At 57.3% G+C, this 20,148-nt stretch overlaps 1 protein-coding gene across 9 annotated transcripts in view; it reads right to left on the bottom strand.

Moving 5' to 3' along the window:
* Positions 1–20,148, bottom strand: part of LOC144935909 (receptor-type tyrosine-protein phosphatase kappa-like) — a 151,094-nt gene that overhangs the window by 20,364 nt on the left and 110,582 nt on the right. For 3 of the 9 annotated variants that reach the window (XM_078862775.1, XM_078862778.1, XM_078862781.1), the window contains 6 exons: positions 17,041–17,231; positions 12,978–13,055; positions 8,210–8,550; positions 6,033–6,120; positions 3,233–3,309; positions 1,610–1,636 (listed from right to left, as the gene is read on the bottom strand). In XM_078862775.1, the coding sequence (XP_078718901.1) occupies positions 1,610–1,636; positions 3,233–3,309; positions 6,033–6,120; positions 8,210–8,550; positions 12,978–13,055; positions 17,041–17,231 (802 nt within the window). Of the gene's footprint in view, positions 1–1,609; positions 1,637–3,232; positions 3,310–6,032; positions 6,121–8,209; positions 8,551–12,977; positions 13,056–17,040; positions 17,241–20,148 lie in introns of all 9 variants that reach the window. The other 6 variants (XM_078862774.1, XM_078862779.1, XM_078862783.1 and 3 more) reach the window with 4 other exon arrangements.

The following is a 20,148-nucleotide window of genomic DNA, read 5'->3' as shown; positions in this document are numbered from 1 at the left end:
TCCCATCCCAGGAGGAAGCGTATAACTCTCAGACATAATCACAAGCCGGCATGCTCGCGCGCCCCCCACCACCTGCCCCCAGCTGCCCCCAGCTGCCCCCCTGACCCCCCACACCCCCCCCCCCCACGCTCGTCCGCTTGCCTGCGCCCCCCCCCACACCCAGCACGCCGTCAGCGCAACAGCCCCGACTCCGTCCGAAGATCGCTCCCCCTCTCCAGACCTTGAAAACCCCACTGCTCTATAATATATTGCGCAGCGGCTCACGTCTTAAATATTCAAGAGATTATTTCGGTGTGAACATCCTCAACGCCGACCCCGGCACAAACTCTGCTTCCACCCCTTCGCCTGCGAACCTGGGCGCGAATTCCAATGCCGCCCCCCCCGCCCGCCGTTGTCCGCCCCGGCCCCCGCTGTGGCCACTGAACAAGGAGGCGGCACGGCTGTCGTGCCTGCAGGGGGTGCGACTGCCCCAGGGCCCAGGCATCGGGCTGTGAAGAGTGGGCGGGAGGCGGAATTGGACTGGCGGTGGTCCTTGCACCAGGGCTCATCGTGCCAACGCTGCTACGCCACCGATCCGCGCCCAATCCCCCAAGCTCTCTCGCTACTGCAGAGCGAACCTTGGCCTGGCTCGCTCCGCACCCGCACGGACGCGACGTGCTCCACCGCTTCAAGGCCATGGGGTCATCACGGCCGATGCCGCCACTCCCCGCGATTGCTTCCTTCCTTCCGCTAGATCCTGCGGTGCTTGTGAACTCGAAGCTCGTCGCCGACAGCGTGACGTCGTCTGGCTCGGGGTATCCTCTTCCCCTTGGTCCCCGACCTCTGCGTGCCACTGCCGTGCCCATCTCAGTGACCTCACCTCTGCTTCCTCCACGCTGCCCGTCTGTCCCACCCATCCCTACCTCCAATTCCCAAACCCCAAGTGGCTTGCCCTATCTTACAACAGCGTTGCAGGCTTCCTGCGCATGCACCTCCATTCCAACGCCCCAACGTGAGTTACACAATGAGTCGAACATTCACTGGGTGTCCAATTAGAAGCACTCACACCAAACAAACACTTCCCTTCCTCTAATTTTGTGTCCAATTGGCATCACTTATATATATATCAACGTCCTTGCCTCAAGGGGGAATACGGTTTAAAAAAATGTAACTTTGTAATTCCACTGCTGGATGGAAACCTCCCCATGTCGTATCAATCGCGGGGATTATTTTAGTTTATTTCACCACCCTCGTGGCGCAGAACCGGCTCATACATCACTCTCTCCTGCTGTGGGCCACGTCTGGGAATCAAATCACAATATGCTAGGATTGAAGCACAGTGTTCGCTAACCACTGTGACACTGCTCCCTTAATACGTTTTTAAAGGATGTGCCATTTATTTTGTGTCTATCCCATCAATTGTTGTTGTGTTCAACCTTCGGAACATAACTACACAATGCTTATCCGATAAATAAAAACATATCCCTGCGAAATTCTAAGTGGAAACCCAGCGAGAGTGGGGCTGGGGGGGTGGGGGTGTACTGGCAGAAACGCGAGGATGGACAGATGGGAAGACAAACACGGAGAGACGGACAGACGTAGAGACAGAGAAACAGAGGGACCAACTCACCAGGTTACCGCTGCTGCAGCAGCACACCTACCCATCCACAGCATCCACAGCAGCAGCAGTAGGAGGAGGAGACAGAGATTTGAACATGGGGGGTGGCGGGGGGGAGAAGAGATGGCTGCCTCTTCCCTGGTTTATGGACAGAGGAATGCGAGGCTGTGCCATGACCTCTCAATCAATATCCCCCCTGGCTACTCCACATAGACCCCCTGGCTACTCCACGTGCACCCCCTTGGTGACTTCACGTGGACCCCTTTGTGACTCCACATGGACCCCTTGGTGACTCCACGTGGACCCCTTGGCTACTCCACACAGACCCCCTGGCTACTCCACGTGGACCCCCTGGCTACTCCACGTGCACCCCCTTGGTGACTCCACATAAACCCCCTTGGCTACTCCACACAGACCCCCTTGGCTACTCCACGTGGACCCCCTTGGTTACTCCACGTGGACCCCTTGGCTACTCCACACAGACCCCCTTGGCTACTCCACGTGGACCCCCTTGGTTACTCCACGTGGACCCCTTGGCTACTCCACACAGACCCCCTTGGCTACTCCACACAGACCCCCTGGATACTCCACACAGACCCCTTGGCTACTCCACGTGGACCCCCTTGGTTACTCCACGTGGACCCCTTGGCTACTCCACACAGACCCCCTTGGCTACTCCACGTGGACCCCCTTGGTTACTCCACGTGGACCCCTTGGCTACTCCACACAGACCCCCTTGGCTACTCCACACAGACCCCCTGGATACTCCACACAGACCCCTTGGCTACTCCACGTGGACCCCCTTGGTTACTCCACGTGGACCCCTTGGCTACTCCACACAGACCCCCTTGGCTACTCCACACAGACCCCCTTGGCTACTCCACATAGACCCCTTGGCTACTCCACACAGACCCCCTGGCTACTCCACACAGACCCCCTTGGCTACTCCACATAGACCCCTTGGCTACTCCACACAGACCCCCTGGCTACTCCACACAGACCCCCTTGGCTACTCCACACAGACCCCCTTGGCTACTCCACACAGACCCCCTGGATACGCCACACAGACCCCTTGGCTACTCCACGTGGACCCCCTTGGTTACTCCACGTGGACCCCTTGGCTACTCCACACAGACCCCCTTGGCTACTCCACACAGACCCCCTTGGCTACTCCACATAGACCCATTGGCTACTCCACACAGACCCCCTGGCTACTCCACACAGACCCCCTTGGCTACTCCACATAGACCCCTTGGCTACTCCACACAGACCCCCTGGCTACTCCACACAGACCCCCTTGGCTACTCCACACAGACCCCCTTGGCTACTCCACACAGACCCCCTGGATACTCCACACAGACCCCTTGGCTACTCCACGTGGACCCCCTTGGCTACTCCACGGAGCATTTGTTTGCTCTCTGCTAACTTGGCCTCTAAACCACGCTCGCGATGATGCAGGGCCATCAGGTTGGTGGCGGTGGTTGGCAGGGGGGTGGGGGGGCGGGGTGGTGGGGGCCGGGATGGTGGGGGGCAGGGTGGTAGGGGGCAGGGTGGTGGGGGGCGGGGTGGTGGGGGGTGGGGTGGTGGGGGGCGGGGTGGTGAGAGGCGGGATGGTGGGGGGCTGGGTGCACTCACGTCAATGTAGTTGGCGTTGATGTAGTCGGAGCTCGGATCTCCGTTTGTTGGCTGAAGCACGACTCGCGAGTGGTCGTCTGCACACAAAGACAAAGATCCCCCACGTAGCTTACATAGAGACTCGAGGCAAGTGCTGTTAGCGAGCGCCTCTTGCTACCGGCACCGCGCCTGGCCACCTTCGTCTCCGCAGTGCTGATGATCACACTCCACACCAGCCACTCATTTGATGCCGAGTCGACCGATGGGCTCGGGCACTCGTTCTAATATCAGTCGCCGCCGGTGTGAACCACGGGCGGGAATTGAAACCGTGTTGCCGGGTTCGTAGTGGAGCACGCCAACCACTACATTACCATGCCCGACACATGTTTAAAGGTAAAGATCCCCCATATAGAATGCGACAGCATTGGGGCAAGTACTGAGAGTCCCACACGTACACACACGTACACACACACACATTCACCAGGCGCTCCTTGCTAGTGACATCCACTCCTGTGAGCACTGTGGAGAACACACACGCACACGCGTGCGTGCGTGCACGCGTGTGTTGACGCGTGCATGCATGTGTATCGATGCCGTGGAGTGAGACGCTGTGATGATTTGCATTTAAATAAAAGAGCAAACATGAATTTCACGCAGGTGAACGAAGACGGCACGCGAAGCCGATTCACGCTGCGCCTCCGTGCTTGTGAAACTTCCAATGACAGTCATCGTCATCGTCGGCCATGATCAATCCACTGCTGGATGAAGGCCTCCTCTGCAAGTCGTCACCGCCTCTCACGGGATGGCGACGCAACAATCCGCCCAGCACCTTGCTCGCCAGCCGATTTCATCGCTCCGTCTCCTCGTCACGTCTCCTGGCTGCCACTGCCGTCGTAATAGCTTGGCCTGGTGGCCGGTGGCCGGCGGCCCCCCCCCCCCCCCCCCCCCGGCGAGCGCTGCCACGAGGCGGCCTGGCGCAGGGGCCAAAGGCCCATGTCCCTGAGCTGCACACGTTTTCCGGGTGCTCCTCTCTTTCTCGGTCTCTCGCGGTCGGTCCGGGTGCGTGCCGCTCCACGCCGGGGTTCTCCCTCCACATTTAGAATCACCGTCACGCGTTTGGAGTAATTGGCTGCAATAAATGTCCGCGTGATGACAAGCCACTTCGTTGGGCTATCATTTGTGGCCAGGTCGCTTCGGAAAAAGAGCTCTAGAGCTCAGGGGGCCCTTACCTGGTACAATCATTTTTTTATTTTAGTTTCTTTGGGCACTTTTCAGTTTTCGTCCCAGTAAGGACGGCAGCGATATCCACGGCGCGGCTCACGCGGAGTTTGTCGGTGTTGTGCGAGCGGACTGCGGCCATCTCGACGCAGATTCACCGCCTTTTGTCCGGCACACACACAGCCAGCGCTGCTGCGTAAGCCACAGGCACTCATTCGGGAGTGCCGAATAATCTATGCGCCACACACACACACGTATATATATACATATATATGAAAAAGGCTAAATAATAAAAGCAGGGAATACTAATCGGGATTTTGTTCTACGCAGAAAAAACATTCCTCTTGAAATGTAATTATAAGTGGAGTCTTAGTGATAATGATGATGAGCGTGGCTGGGGAAGGAGGTGGGGGAGGGGTGGGGGGGTATTGGGGGGAGGGCGAGGGGCATTCACCCACCGGGAAACCACCGGGGCCATCATCAGTAACCCCGATTCCGACTCAGTGAAGTCCTGCCGCAGGCCGGCCGCCCCAGGGCCCGTCCACCCCTACCCCAGCCACCCCTACCCCACCCACCCCTACCCCATCCACCCCTACCCCACCCACCCCTACCCCATCCACCCCTACCCCATCCACCCCTACCCCACCCACCCCTACCCCACCCACCCCTACCCCATCCACCCCTACCCCATCCACCCCTACCCCACCCACCCCTACCCCATCCAACCCTACCCCATCCAACCCTACCCCGTCCATCCCTACCCCATCCATCCCTACCCCGTCCATCCCTACCCCGTCCATCCCTACCCCGTCCATCCCTACCCCGTCCATCCCTACCCCGTCCATCCCTACCCCGTCCATCCCTACCCCATCCATCCCTACTCCATCCATCCCTACCCCATCCATCCCTACCCCATCCATCCCTACCCCATCCATCCCTACCCCATCCATCCCTACCCCAGGATCCACTCTCAGGGCCGACTCCATCCATGGCCAAGGCCCCACAATGGGTGATGGATGGATGGCATCACCGAGGGTCCAACGTCAAGGCCCAACAGAGGTGTCTACACGGTCCCTGATGGCAGACGGGTGCCCACGTGGTGTGCGGTGCAAATGGGCACTCGGTCCATGAGCGCAACCATCATTTCTGTCATGGTCACTACTATCATCATCATCATCACCACCGCGGCCATCACCACAATCACCGACTTCATTGCATACACGTAATATCATTGGCACCGCGAGTGTCACGTTCGTCACGCCGTCGCATGGAGAAGGAACCTGGGATTCCATCTCAAGCGACACTGTCGCCCCTCGCAAGATCCCCCGCACCCCCCGTGCCGCTCGAGCAGCAGGGACGAACAAATGCGTACGGAGCTTAAGTCGTCCCCACCGGACTCCAGCTCATGCTCTGCGCGCCGCCGCCGCTGCTATCTCTCGGCCGAGTGAGAGATCTCACGCGTGACCCGAGGCGATGAGTGGCACCGAGTGATCCCAGGTCCTCCCGGGGGATCGAGGGGGGAGATCGAGGGGGGAGATCGAGGGGGGAGATCGAGGGGGGAGATCGAGCGGGGATCCGCGACCTGGCGGGGTCAAGCACTTACAGGCAATGATGTTTCCGTAGCGGTTCTTGGGACGGTTCTCCTCCCGCTTGGCCACGGTCCACGACGCCGACTGCCCTTCAAAGAAACTCTGGAGAGATGGGCAGGGTGGGAGGGAGGGAAGAGAGGAGCGAGAGGAGAGCGAGAGATGTGTAAGGTCAAGTGCAGGAGGTGCAGAGCGCTCCCATTTTGCGCACGAATCGTTTTCACAAAGCGCGCTTAACATGCGCCACACGCGCACACACACGTACACATGCACACAAATACACAAACACATGCAATAGACTGTTGGGGCAACCGTTGTTAGCGAGCACCTATGACGGCCGGCACGGCGAATGGGACTGTGGTGTGGCCAGCACCACTCCCGACCACAGTCGGTACTCACGCTCAGTTCACAGGGTTTATTATGATGCAGTGCGCTAACCCCTCCGCCACCACTCCCCCCGCACACACGCACGCACGCATATGTGCGCGCACTTCCCCGGACAAACTCGAATCCAAAAAACCCCCAAAACAACCTGCGGAGTGCGCTTGGACGTCATCGCCGGACAGGAGCCGGGTCCACGCAGAAGAGACGCCTCCCAGGTGGGGGGACGCCTCCCAGGGGGGGGGGGACGCCAACCCCAGCACCTCTCGCTATGGGCTGCGAGTCGCGTGTCGCCTACTCTCGCCTACCAGCGGCCCGGAAAGGATTTGGTGAGAAACGTAAACCCGGATTGCGACGTAGATCTGGCTGGGTGGCCCAGCGGCAGAGCGAGATGCTCGTGGTCAAAAGGTCACGAGTTCAACTCCTGGTTGGGGGTTAACTTGGCGCATCATCCTCCTCGGATCAATAAAATGAGTACCACTTTGTGGGGATGTCAACACCGGTTATTCTTTGAGGAATCTTGCCCCGATGTAGGAACGCGTAATGTCCACCGCTGGCTCGGTGCTGTGAGCAGGAAAGCACTTTTGCTTCGGTGTGTGTCATCGGCCCAGGAGTCAGGGGGTGGCGGTGGGGGCGAGGAGGGTTCAGGGGCGAGGGCTCTGTCGTGTCCCATCAGGCGGCATGGCAACTCGCTCCCAACTCTCCCACCTTCCCCTCTCACCCCTCTCGCCCCACGCTCCGCGGGGACGCACCGCTGACGAGCGACACTCGGGGCAAATTGAAAATTCCGGGGCAGTTTTTGCAGCGGAACCATCGCGGCTGTCTTGTCCCGGTGCCCATGCCCGTGGGCGAGGGATGAAAACAAAACAATGACGATTCGGGGAGCGCAACGACACGCGGGCGCATCTCGGTACGCGACACGGCCACGGCGGCCACGGCGGTCACGGCGGCCACGGCGCGCACGGCGGCCACGTTCGGTCCGCAGGCAGGGCCAGCGGTGGCGTGGTAGCGTCACCACGTGGGCCCTGGCACGAGGGATGAAATGGGGGCCCCCCTCTGACCCGTGGCTTGGTGCAATTGCACAGCCTGCACACTCGACAGCGACTATACTGAGAGGCACTCGGCCACAGAGACTCGTAGAGATCCACAGACTTCAGTGTGCTGGCTTATTTACTCCAGTTCCTTTTTTAAAGGATGGTGGCAGGGACCGTAGTTCCAGACCGAGGCTAACGATGCGACTGTTTTTGCCGGGCATCGTCAAATGCCATGGCCTCCGACGGTAAAAGGAGGATTGGGTTCGGGGTGGCTCAAACACCAGGGTTAGGGTTAGCTGTTAAGGATTAGGAGTTAGGGTTGGCTCGCACGCCGGAGCTGTTTGAGTAGCAGTGCTGATGAAATCTGCATTATTAATCGGTGCCAAGAAGAGGGGATCCGAGTTTCGTGGAGGAGAAATACAAACACACGCAGAGTCAATGTTGCGGCCCAGTTCACAAATGAAGGTGTGCATAATTGATGGCGCTAAATTAGGCATGCGCTGTCTCGTGCGCACACACACATGCTCATATACACACGCGTGCGTATATATACACACACACGTGATCGTACACACACACACATGCTATATACACACACGTGTTCGTACACACACACACACGTGCTCGGACACACACACACGTGCTCATACATACACGTGCTCTTACACACACTGGCGTGCACACACACGCACGCGCAGAAAAGCTAACGAACGCACGCACACAATGGTCCACGCACGCGCACACTCCCACCCCGTCCCCCCCGCGCCCCTCCCACACACCTCGTACTCCTCCTTGAAGCCGTAGCCCTCGCCCAGCTTCATCTGCTCGATGTGTTGCAGGAGGTCGTTGACCCGGATGGCCGGGTGCAGCTGCCCCGTGTGGTACGGGGACTCGGGCACGCGCTCGGGGCCCCGCCACGCCGGGCACGAGGCCCGCGGCCCCCGCTGGCCCCCGCCCGTCCCGTGGCAGTGCGGCGCGCGGGCGCCGTGCCCCCCTCCTCCCCCCGGCGGGGGGAGCTGCTGGGGGATGGGTGGCTGCCCGTGGTGCGGGTAGGGGGGCGCGGGCCCCGACGGGCCCTGGGAGCCGCTCGCCTCGACGAGGGGCCCCCCACAGCCATCGTCTGTGCGGGAAGCGAGGGGGGGGGATGAAGGGATTTTAGAAGCGGATATTACAGAACTACTTCTGAGGTCCCTTTAAGTGGCCTCCGGTTCGCACGGCGGTGAGCAGCGATTTCCTCATTGCCAGCCCTGAGGCAACGGTGGAAATTCCACATTCCTGTGGACTGGACTGGTGTTTACCGCAGCGTCTCCCGCTTATCGGCATAAAGCCCTGCCCGGCACCCCTACCCTGTCGACTCAGAGTCTGGATTAAACACAGCGTCGTGGGCTGGAAGCCAGGCACACACAGACCATCACCGCACCACCTCGGCAACAACCAACACCCCAACCGCCGCTCAAAAGCCACGATCCGCCACGGCATCAATCAGACACGGCGCCGATAACGTCCCACGCCGGCGCCATCAAAACGGTGGCGGCGAGACGGCACTGGATGGGGAACTCGGTTCTGGCGAGCTCCGCGGTGGTGCCCGTGCCGTGCGCCGTGATTGGGCGCCGTGATTGGGCGCCGTGGTTGGGCGCCGTGGTTGGGCGCCGTGGTTGGGCGCCGTCGGCGGCCGTGGTTACGGACGTGCCGGGCCATTTACGGCACTCCGAAAGGCCGCGGTTTACGGAGCGGCGTTACGGTGAAGCCAACTGCCCCATGCCACGCGGCGCCACGCGGCGCCATGCGGCGCCACAGCGACCACGCGAGTTGTGGTTGTGCGAGCGGTGAAGTTGCTTGGTGAGCCGCGGTTCATTGCAACCATGGACCCAAGGGTAAGCGCAACAATAATAAATTATAATAATCAAGTGATTATAATCACTTCCTGCTGTTGGTCTTTTGCAAGCAGTGGTCGGAAAGCTAATTAGAGGCGAGGTGACATTACGCTGCTGGCCGAGCGCTCGCGTTCACGCAAAGTTCAGCTGCCAGGCCTCGTCAGCACGGAGCAGAGCGGCAGCGCCAGCGAGCTGCGCGACAGCCCCGGGTCTCGCACGCAGACATACGCCAATGCGCCGACACGCTTCAGCCTCATCGTCATCATCGACCAAGATCTCGCAACCATTTGGTGATGGCCTGGCACCCAAGTTGCCTCCGACTCTCACGCGCGCACATGCGATGGCACAATCCATCTTCGTGGCGCATGGCGCACCTCCGGGTGCGTTCCCTCCCTTTGCTGCCGCCGCCACCCCGGCCCCCCATCTGCCTTGCCGGGCTTCGTCGTGATCGTACGCGACGAGCCTCGCGGTTCCAGCTCACCGCGGAGGGTTCCACCACGGAGCCGGCACGGAGAGTCTCGCGCGGTTTCATCTCAACCCAAGTTCGCTTTGCCAAGGTGCTCGGTCTCGAGCGATTGGTCCATCATTCTGAGGGGGGTAATCGGTGGTGGGGGGCGTTGGGGGGGGGGGGGAAATGGGGGTACAGGAGGGTGCGGAGGGTAGGTGGGGGCAGCGGTTGCTGTGGGCAGTGCGGCGTTTGGCACACCCCCTCCCTCTCGCTCTGAATGTCAGCCTGGTATTTCACCGGGAAAGGTCACTCCGCCTGGCGTGGAGTCGAGGGCGCCGGTGCCGGTGCCGGCGGTAAGGGTGGGACGGTGTGGAGTGGTGCGTGTTGGCGCCGCAAGAGATTATTACGCTAACGTGCAAACGCGCTGTGTTAGCGCCGGATTCGCATGCACGTGTGTGTGTGCGAGATGTTGCCCTCTCTCCATGGCACTCCGTCTGTCTGTGCGTCTCTCTTATTCCTACGCGTTTCTCTCGCTCTGCGTCTGGCCCTGTCTCTCGGTGGCAATCTCTTCTTTCTTCTGTGTCCATCCCTGTTCGTAATTTCTGTCCATCTTGCTATGTGTCTGTAGCTCCGTGTTTCTCCATCTCTCCCCATGTCTCTCCATCTCTCTGCATCTGTCTCTTTGTGTATCTCTGCCTGTCTGCAGGGCTCTCACTCCTCCATCTGCACGTGGAGTCTGCACACTCAGACTCAAATAGAGACCCATGGACTTACCTTGCTGAGCTGTGACTAAGAGCTCCAATGCTCATCGCATTCCTCCAGTTTAAATAAAGATTCTGAGTCTGATTCTGGACGGCTGTTGTCGTCGAGGCAGCCCAAGTCCGGAACATTCGTTAGCGGGCATTAGCGGGCGTGAGTGAGTGAGAACAGGTCGGCACGATCGGGCAGCCGTTCTGTGAAAGCTCGAGTAATGGAGCAGCGCAAGTGACCAAGATTGGTCCCTGACCCCCCTCTCGCCCCCCCTGCCCCCCGCCCCCCCTCACGATTGTGCGTGTCCAAACTGCTCGGGCGGCGGTTCCTGCATCGTTTCAATTTGCGCTTCCGGCAGAGGTGGCTCCGGCTCATCGCTCCCGAGCCCCCCGGCGTGGCCGACACACCACTCGGCTCGTTAGCGGGGAGGTGCGTGGGACGGGGCTCACACGAGCGAGCGTGGCGCGCGCGCCCGCACCTCCCTGCGGGAACGTTATTTAATTGAACCAAATAATTATATAATTACGGTCATTAAATTGTGCTCGGCGTGAGTGCGGCTCTGTTAATTAGAATTCCGCTCTCTCGCGGCGCCTGCGTGACCGTGGCGCCGCTGCTGCAGGTGCTGCGCAAACATTGCGACTCGCGGCAGAGCCCGGTGACTGGGGCCCGCCGGGCCGGTGGGGATCGGCAAGGTGGCCACCTCTGACATACAAAACAACATGGGACTTGCTGTGGAATGAAGAGACACTCTCAGAATATATGAATACGGGAGGGCTACACGTGAATGCGTTGTCTTGGGTGGTGCAGTGTTATTGCGTAGCTGAGAAAAAAAACGTCCCGGGACAGCTGCAGCTGCCTCCGCAACAAGAGAACGCTCCTGGGGAAACTGGGACACGTGGCAAACCCAAAATCAAACTCGCCCATGCGTCATGGCCTAGGCCAGCGGTGGAGACAAGACGGCCCACGGACCAGGTAAGGCCCGTGACTTTAACTTCATGCGGCCCCCGCAGCCTGACGAAGCTCACCACCTCGAAACAGCGACCCACGCACGATGTTTATCCATCGCCGCGAGCATCTTATCCACACCGATCGGGTGCCAGAGGGGTGCATATTTGCAACCTGGCACAAATGCCATGTACATCTAAATTTAACGGCAAGGGCTTCCTTTCCTACTCTTCCTATGCGGCCGATGCGTGCGGATCGCCGAATCCTGTTTGGCCCTGGGCACTGCGAGATTTACCACCCGCGACAAACGGGAAGCCAGGAATGGGCCTCAGGTCTGGGCCCAACGACACGGAGGGTGGGACGGGCGTGGTGACGCCACGCCAGGTGGCGCTGAACCCTCTCACTCGCCCCGATGCAGAGGGGCGCCTTAAATGGCAGTCAAACCGATTGTTTTCGAGCTGGGATGAAGCTGAATTAAGTGCAATTCGGTCCTTGCTGACTGGGCTGATATCAGCAATGTACGACGCTTGGGAACCCGGTTGAAGCACGGGCAGCTGCTACCCGAATTTTAACCCAAGACTTCACCCTGTGCTGGCTGAGTGATCCGACACGGCCATTATGAGAACCACCACCGAACTGCCCAGCCAATTGTTTATTGTGCATTGGGCACTGCTCATTTTCAGTGGTGGCTTGAACCAGTGGTCAAAATTCCACATTCCTATGGCAGTGACCGGTGCAAGTAAGGACTATCACCGTTTCATTTTGCAGCAAGTGCCACTCGGTTCTAATATCAAGTTGGGACACAGAATGGCTCTCGAGTTTCCCGCCAGGAGGCCGGTATCGAGAGGGTGCCAGTTCAACTACGGGAAAGGACGACTCCTGGGGTTCACTTTATCGGAGTCCCTCCTCCCCCCTCCTCCTACCCGTGGAGTAAGCCCATCACGGTGGAGCGACGCGGCCTCAGCTCGCAGCGGCGTCACGGGCAGATAAGCGAAAGGTTAGAAAATAACAATCCCCATGTGGTGACACAAAACCGCACACATTAGCATAATGAAATGTCACCTGGGCATTCTGTCTGGCACGCGACCGCATTCGCGGGGGGTGGTGAGGCGACACCATGGAGGCGGTTAATGCACACGCACGCGCCAACACACGTAAACACCAACACACACGCACGAGCTAACACACGTAAACACCAACGCACACGCGTGCACAAAAGCACGTTAACACCAACGCACACGCACGCACTAACGCACATAAACACCAATGTTCATGCGCGCTAATGCACGTAAACACCCACGCATGCGCTAACGCACGTAAACACCAATGCACACGCGTGCATTGCGCCCAAGAACTCGATTTCAAGCGCCGTGACCGAGATGGCCGCACCCAGATTTGAACCCAGGATCTCAGCGCTGGAGTTCGAAATCGAACCCCGCGTCCAATTCCACGAAAATGTGCGCGGTACAAATCGTGCCGATGATGATTTTGATTGTGATCGTGCTTGAAGGAGCGGGGGGAGCTCATTACCTGGGCAGGAGGAGGAGGAGGGTTTGGGGGATCTGTGGTTGGCGGCGAGGCTCTCCGCGGTGTGCGACGGGGTGTGGGCTGACCGCGGTGCGAGCACAGGGGTCGGAGGGCAGACAGTCGAGAAGAAGGAAGACACGAGGAGGACACGAGGAAGAACAGGCAAGAGGTTTAAACGCGTCATGCGAGGGGGGAAACGCGAAAGGTTAACATGGCCAACGGGGAGCGCGCCCCGACAAACACGCACGGCGTGCGCTCGCCGCACCGCCACTGGTGGAGACCGTGCCATCTCCACTACGCGCCATCTTCACTACGCGCCATCTCTACCACGTGTCATCTCCACCGCGTGTCATCTCCACCGCACCCATCTCCACCGCGCCCCATCTCCACCACGCCCCATCTCGACCACGTGTCATCTCCACCGTGCCCCATCTTCACCATGCCCCATCTCCACTACACACCATCTCCATCGCGCGCCATCTCCACCGCGCGCCATCTCCACCGCGCGCCATCTCCACCACGCGCCATCTCCACCACGCGCCATCTCCACCCCTAGCTGCCACTGCTATTCAGTGGCCTAAAATAAAATAAAATGTCTCGCTCCGGATGACCGCTGCAAAGTATGATCTGTGTTTTGATTTAGCGTGCTGATCTTAAAGGTGCATTGAAAATTTTTGATACTCCGACTGATGCTCCTGCTGTTGTGGAGTGACTCATGCAGCCAGCTATGGCTGCAGGGTTTGGTGGTACATGTTGTTTATGTCGTTTATTGTGAAAATTCGGTCAGTTCCTATGATCACTGTTACATTGCTTTAATGGCTTTATTTTGATTTCGATAAGTTTTTTTGTTTGGCCATGTTTGTTTATTGTAGTACGGAGTTAGGCTGATGGCCTTAATCTAAGTTGTCTTGTGGTTGTTGTTGTTGTTGTTTGACTTGCATCCCACTGGGATTTTTCCACACAGCGTTGGTGTACGGTGCTTTTTCTGCAATATTTTGCTGTCTTTTCTTGGATTGTATGTTTGCACATAGTCACATAGTAACTTTAAGATGCTTTCTTGTTCATGTTTTTATTTTTTGTTTGTTGCGGTTGCACCCGATTCAAGAGACAAATGGCTCACAGGGCTATACCAAATAAATTAAACTGAAAAAACTGAAAACTGATTTCGTAGCCGCTCGGGAGTGTGGATGTCCACATTGGGCTGCGTATCCAGAACCTCTCACCGCCGTCAAATTCGATCCCAGGATTTCCCCGTGGTGCCCGCCACAGTCGTGCGTGGCCAAAGCTTAAGGGAAGAACAGCTCAGCACACGTCCCAACCCGGAAATCCGCATTTGGATCTTACAGAAAGAGAGATATATATACACACACACATGTGTTTACGTGTACTGCACACATGTGTGTGTACAAAAGACAAAGATTTCCCGTATAGCCTGAACAGATTGTTGAGACAATTGCTTTTAGCGAGCACCTATAAAGGCCGGCACGGCATATGAGGGGGTGGGTGGCCATCACCACGCCTGGCCGCCTTTGTCTCCCCAGTCGCGATGTTTACACACCGTAACAGGTACTCATTTGAGGCCGAGTCGACTTGAGGGAGGCCCAGGACTGGTTAAAATAATCGTCACTGGTGTTTGCCATGAGCGGGAATCGAACTCGGTATACACATATACGCGTATATATATATTTCTTATACATCACGGTTGCTAAGCACAGCCCCCAGGCCCAAAACTGTCCGTGGGGAGCAACAAACAACACTTATCGAAGTTGTAACAGATAAGAGCGTGACACGTTTCTAGAACTGAGAAAGGTTATTGTTGTAAGAGCTTGGGATGAGAGCTGATGAGGGGAGGGGGATCACAAAGCGGAGCAGCGCACAGAAAGACGCAGCACGAGAAGTCTGGTGACCGGCAGTGCGGTGAGTGAACGGGTGAAATAATTAGTGAGTGGGCGAATAGTGGATGAGTGAGTGGTGGGTGAGTGACTGAGTGAGTGGTAGGTGAGCGAGTTGTTGTGACCCGCAGTGTGGTGAGTAGGCGAGTGAGTGGGTGAGTGAGTAGGCGAGTGAGTGGGTGAGTGAGTGGGTGAGTGACCTGTCATTAACCGCAGTGTGCTGAAATCAACAAGTGACGCTCATGGGAACGGTAACCATGGCAGTGGCGTGGGAAGAGTGATGATTGTATGCATCTCCAGCAACAATTAGTGGCGGCCAGTTTGGTTGGCACATGGCTTCATTTCTCACTTAATGATTTTAGGATTGCTGGCGGACTGGAACAGGCGGTGCTGTGACTCGTGTGCACAGCCATAGCGAGAGGCGGCATGGTGGATGTGGTGTGCCGGGTGCAACATGGACGGAGCCGGCTGAATTGGCGACCTTTATTTATGACCGAGAAGAGAGGCCCATGGGGACCGGGAGTCAATTTTGCAAGAGAGGCTCGTGTTTAAATAAGCACGGCAAATGTAAGCACGCGAGCACGAGGCGCTCATTTAAGATGCAACACAAATCCTGTGCAGGTTGGCTCCGCTTTCATCTGAGAGTCCAAACGGTAATTATGCTGGCATGTGTGGCGGAGATGTAAAACACACACACCCGCATGCACACATAAGCACGCACGCTCACACAGAGATGCCCTCAAATAGCCTTGAGAAGCTGTTGGGATGAGTGCTCTTAATGAGTACGAAGGGGTAGTGTGGTCAGTACCACGCCCGGGCACCTTTGTCTTCCCAGTGCTAATGTTTACACACTGCACCAGGCACTCATTTAAGGCTGAGTTGACCTTAAGAATGGCCAGGAACGGTAAAAATATTCATCACCGATATTGGTCGTGAGCGAAAATCGAACTTGGACTGCTGGGCTCGTAGCTCAGTGCACCGACTACTACGCTACCATCCCTCGCACACGCGCACATGCACGCACACACGCGCACATGCACGCACACACGCGCACATGCACGCACACGCACACACACGAACACGCGCGCACACGTGCACATGCACGCAAAACACATACCCGCACACACGCACAGAAACAAACATATGCACAAAGACAAAGTTACCCTGTATAACCTACACAGGCTATTGGGGCAAGTGCTGTTGGTGCGCATCTGTGAATACGAGATTTTAGTACGCAGTTTACGTCTGATTTCAGAAGAGGTCACCGACACACTCCGACTGATCACCACTGAACTCCATCCTGTGTGCCAGTGTCAACGGCGATCAGCCGGAGCGTGTCGGTGACCATCACACACACACGTACAACAACAACCGCCTTTTGCCACTAAGTGGCGGTGACATCACCACGGCGCTTGTGCCAGGCTATGTAAACTGTAAGGCCACGTGAAGTGTCGAACGCCCGCTGGCAGAAAGTCATGGGATAGACCCAGGTGCCATGGGTCGACTGACTGAGATGACTGGCCGATGCACCACCTGTGCACCCTACTGTGTTGTGAGCATCGCTCCTCTGCCCTCCGTTGTTGCTGGAGGGCGACTGCCTCCAGCTGCCTAGTAGCAGGAGCGTCCTTCACGAGCCTTCTCCAAAAAGGATGATCTTGACACCGCTGGTACCAGTTATCGGCAATTCCAGCCCCCCATCCTCTTCTACCACATTACTCCATCTCTTCTCGAGCCTGTGCTGCACCTGTTTAGCTCCCTCTATCCGGCCGAACAAAATCTGTTTAGGCATGCGGTGGCTGGGCATGTGGGCTACATGACCCAGTCATCGCAGCCTTGCCTGCCGGAGGAGCTCATCGATGGGACTTTGTCCAGATCTTTCAGGGATTTGTGAGCTCATCACACAATCCAACCTAGTTAAACCCAGGATGGATCGTAGGCAGGCCAGCCTAAATTGTTCTAACTGGCAAAGATGTTCCATGAGGGGGGGTCCACGTTTCGCAAGCATAGAGAAGGGGACCGTGGCGGAAAAGACCCAAAGATTCGTGTGGAGCAACGGACCAGGTAGCTTCCACATGATCTGTCACTCCACACGCAGCTTCGGGTCTTCTTTGCACGTAGTTCACTGAACTGAACACACACGCACACACGCACACACACACGCACGCGGGACTCACAGCGGCTGGCGCTGGCATTGCTGCTGGTGCCGTGCGCGTTGAGGAAGGCGAAGGGCTCCTCGGGCAGGATGGTGCTCTGCTCCGCGTAGCTCTTGTCCATCGCGTTCACCATCAACGTCATCTCCTGGCGCCGCCCACCGCCTCCGCCGCTTCCGCCTCCGCCGCCACCACCGCGCTTCTTCGCCAGCTTCCTGCGCACCCCGCACACGTGACCACCGGCGAGCGCCGCACCGGCGTCCATCACGGTGCTCCGGAGCCGCCCGTCCGCTCGCTCGCTCATCAACAAGATCGACGTGCATCGGTTTCATCGACGATCCAGAGGCAAGGTCATCCACTCGCTCACCCGCTCGCCCGCTATCTCGCTCGCACATCAATTGCTCGTCACCAAGAATGCTCAGGAGCGAGTCTGCACGCTCGCCAGTGAGCTATATTGCTCTTTTTCATAAGCCATCTGCCCACAAATCATAGCTCAACAAAGTGGCTCATCAAGTGCAAATTTATAGCAGCCAAATAATCTGAACGCACGTTTTTACCACTGACCATCCAGAATTTCTGATGCCAGCACGCTCATTTCTTGCGTGTTCATATATTCATCCCATTCGAGCTATCGTCCTTGCGTCGTCACGAGACAAAGGATCCATTCGGAACTCTCGCAGAGCAGCAGGGCCCTTCGTGTTGTGAGAGAACGGCCCTAGGAAGTGGAAAACACAGAGCTACTCCTGAGACAGCAAGCACACCCCGCTCGCTCAACAGCCCGCACGTCCGCAGCACACTTGTTCTGACGAGTGGCCCATTAGTGAATGTGTCAATCACTCGGTGGTGCATTCCAAGCGTTTATCAATAATTCACGTTTGTTAATTTGCATCTCCCCAGTTTGTTTCTTGTGTGATTTGGCTAAGCCTCGCTGGCTCTGGGCTACGTGTGTAGGACAGCAGCAGCAGCAGGAGGTGGTGGATGAGGGGGGGGAATGGGGGTGCTGATGATCTGAAACAGTGGAGCTCTCTCACTTCGAGTTTGCAAGTGGAATATCCCCATGCTCGCTGTGGCCAACAGAGGTCACTAAAAGCGAGCAGTGGTGGAGAGAGAGTGGACCGAGCCCAGCGATGGGCTGGGGTGGTTAAAAAAACCCAGACCCAGAGCTCGGATCCGACTCCGAATGGATTTGCGCTCACAGATAAAATTAACCGCATGGTCGCCCAGGAGCTATCACGCTCGTTTGGGGGGCTCTGTGTCGACAATCAAGCGCCCATTGCTCGCTGTCGCTTTCTTGTTCGGAACTCTAATTACATACAGCAGAGTTAGTTATTAATTCATACCAAACGCCACTCCTCGGGAGCACCGTGAAGGTCTCACTCGCGCGTCGTATCTGTAGCACGGTTGGAATTTTAGAAAATCACTGTACCGGTTTTGACGCTCTACGCCTCATCAGCAGTCACGCTCGCTTTAAAGCAACGGTGCCAAACTGCCTCGGGTGTTTGTAGGCAAGGCCCCGTCTGTTATTAATGGGTCCGGGCGCGATGACAGAGACGAGCAAGTCACAGTCGTGAGGCGTCACTGTGGAGAATAATTAAGTCGCTAATTACAAGTGGATTGTTTATGCATCTGCAGCGATGATCGCGCCGCTCGGCATTGTGGGAGCCGGGGGGCTGCGTGCTCACGCAGAACGCGTGCGTGTGTGCGGGACTTTGCCGAAAGAACCAAGAATATGAATCCCTGCAGTCACGAAAGCTTTACATCGAAATCTGTTACGTACTTCTACGAAAGTGCGTTTACATGAGACAAAGGCGGCCGGGCGTGATGCTGTCCCACCCACCCCCCTCCCTCGCGTGCCGCGCCAGCCTTCGTAGGTGCTTGATAACAGCGCTTGCCCCCCACAGTCTGTGCAGGCTATGCGGGGGGGGGGGGGCCTTTGTCTCTGCTGTGTAAGTGTACAAAGGTCTAGACAACACCGCGAGGCTCACTCTGCCGCGTGCCCCCTCATCGCCCGGCGGGCGGGGGGGGGGCCGTGGAATGCCGTTGTCAAGGCAACAACAAAAGCGGTTGCTCCTTCAAACGGGCCAATGGCGTGTGAGCGGGGAACTGGCTGGGCTCGTTTGAATTTGAGACGAGGCAGACACGCGGACACTTAATGGGGGGCAGGGGCACGAGCAGTCAACGACTCGTACACAATCCCCTGCACAGCTACAACCACGGCGACGAGCGCTCGCGTGCGGCTTCATAATTTGTATGCGACCTGTTGCAAACGTTGTCCTTTTAATTGTACAGGTTTTTTGTTGTTGTTGATGAAACCCGATTCAAGAGCTTCTTAGCTCACAGGGCAATTCTAAATAAACGGTTCAATTGTATGTGTACGTACGTGTGTGTGTGTACGTACGTGTGTGTGCGTACGTACGTGTGTGTGCGTACGTGTGTGTATGTACGTGATCTCCCAAGCGAAATGCTGAGGGAGGGTGGCGTTTGTGCACAGACTGCCCTATATGACATCATAACAACAGTCTGGACCACTGGACGGGTTCCGCAGGACTGGAAGGATGCCCTGGTGGTCCCCCTCTTTAAGAAGGGGGACCGTACCGACTGTAACAACTACAGGGGCATCTCACTCCTCAGTGTGCCGGGTAAGGTCCTGGCAAGGATTATTCAACATCGCCTTGCTAGGCACGCTGAGGAGAGGCTTGCGGAGCCCCAATGCGGTTTCAGGAAAGGGCGGTCCTGCACAGATGCCATATTTTCTGTCCGTCTGCTACAGCAGAGGTGTAGGGAATTCCAAAAAGACCAACATCTCTGCTTTATTGACCTGGTCAAGGCCTATGATACCATCAGTAGGACTGGGCTCTGGGTTGTTCTTCATGCTTTCGGAGTCCCTGACCCTCTGCTCACGATCATTAAGGACCTTCATGATGGTGAGCGGGCCCGGGTAAAACTACGTGGCCGGGAGTCGGAGCCTTTCCCTGTACACCTTGGGGTGCGACAGGGATGTCCTCTGGCTCCCACATTATTTAACATCTATTTCGACTGCGTAGTTCGTGAAGCCTTCAATAGCTGTACCGGGGGAATTTCCATTTGGTACAGATATAATGGGAGGCTGATCGACGCCCGGGTGCGATCAAG

The sequence above is a fragment of the Lampetra fluviatilis genome, chromosome 14 (genome assembly GCF_964198595.1).
Source record: "Lampetra fluviatilis chromosome 14, kcLamFluv1.1, whole genome shotgun sequence".
Taxonomy (NCBI): Eukaryota; Metazoa; Chordata; class Hyperoartia; order Petromyzontiformes; family Petromyzontidae; genus Lampetra; species Lampetra fluviatilis.
This window is presented reverse-complemented; position numbering and strand designations above follow the sequence as displayed.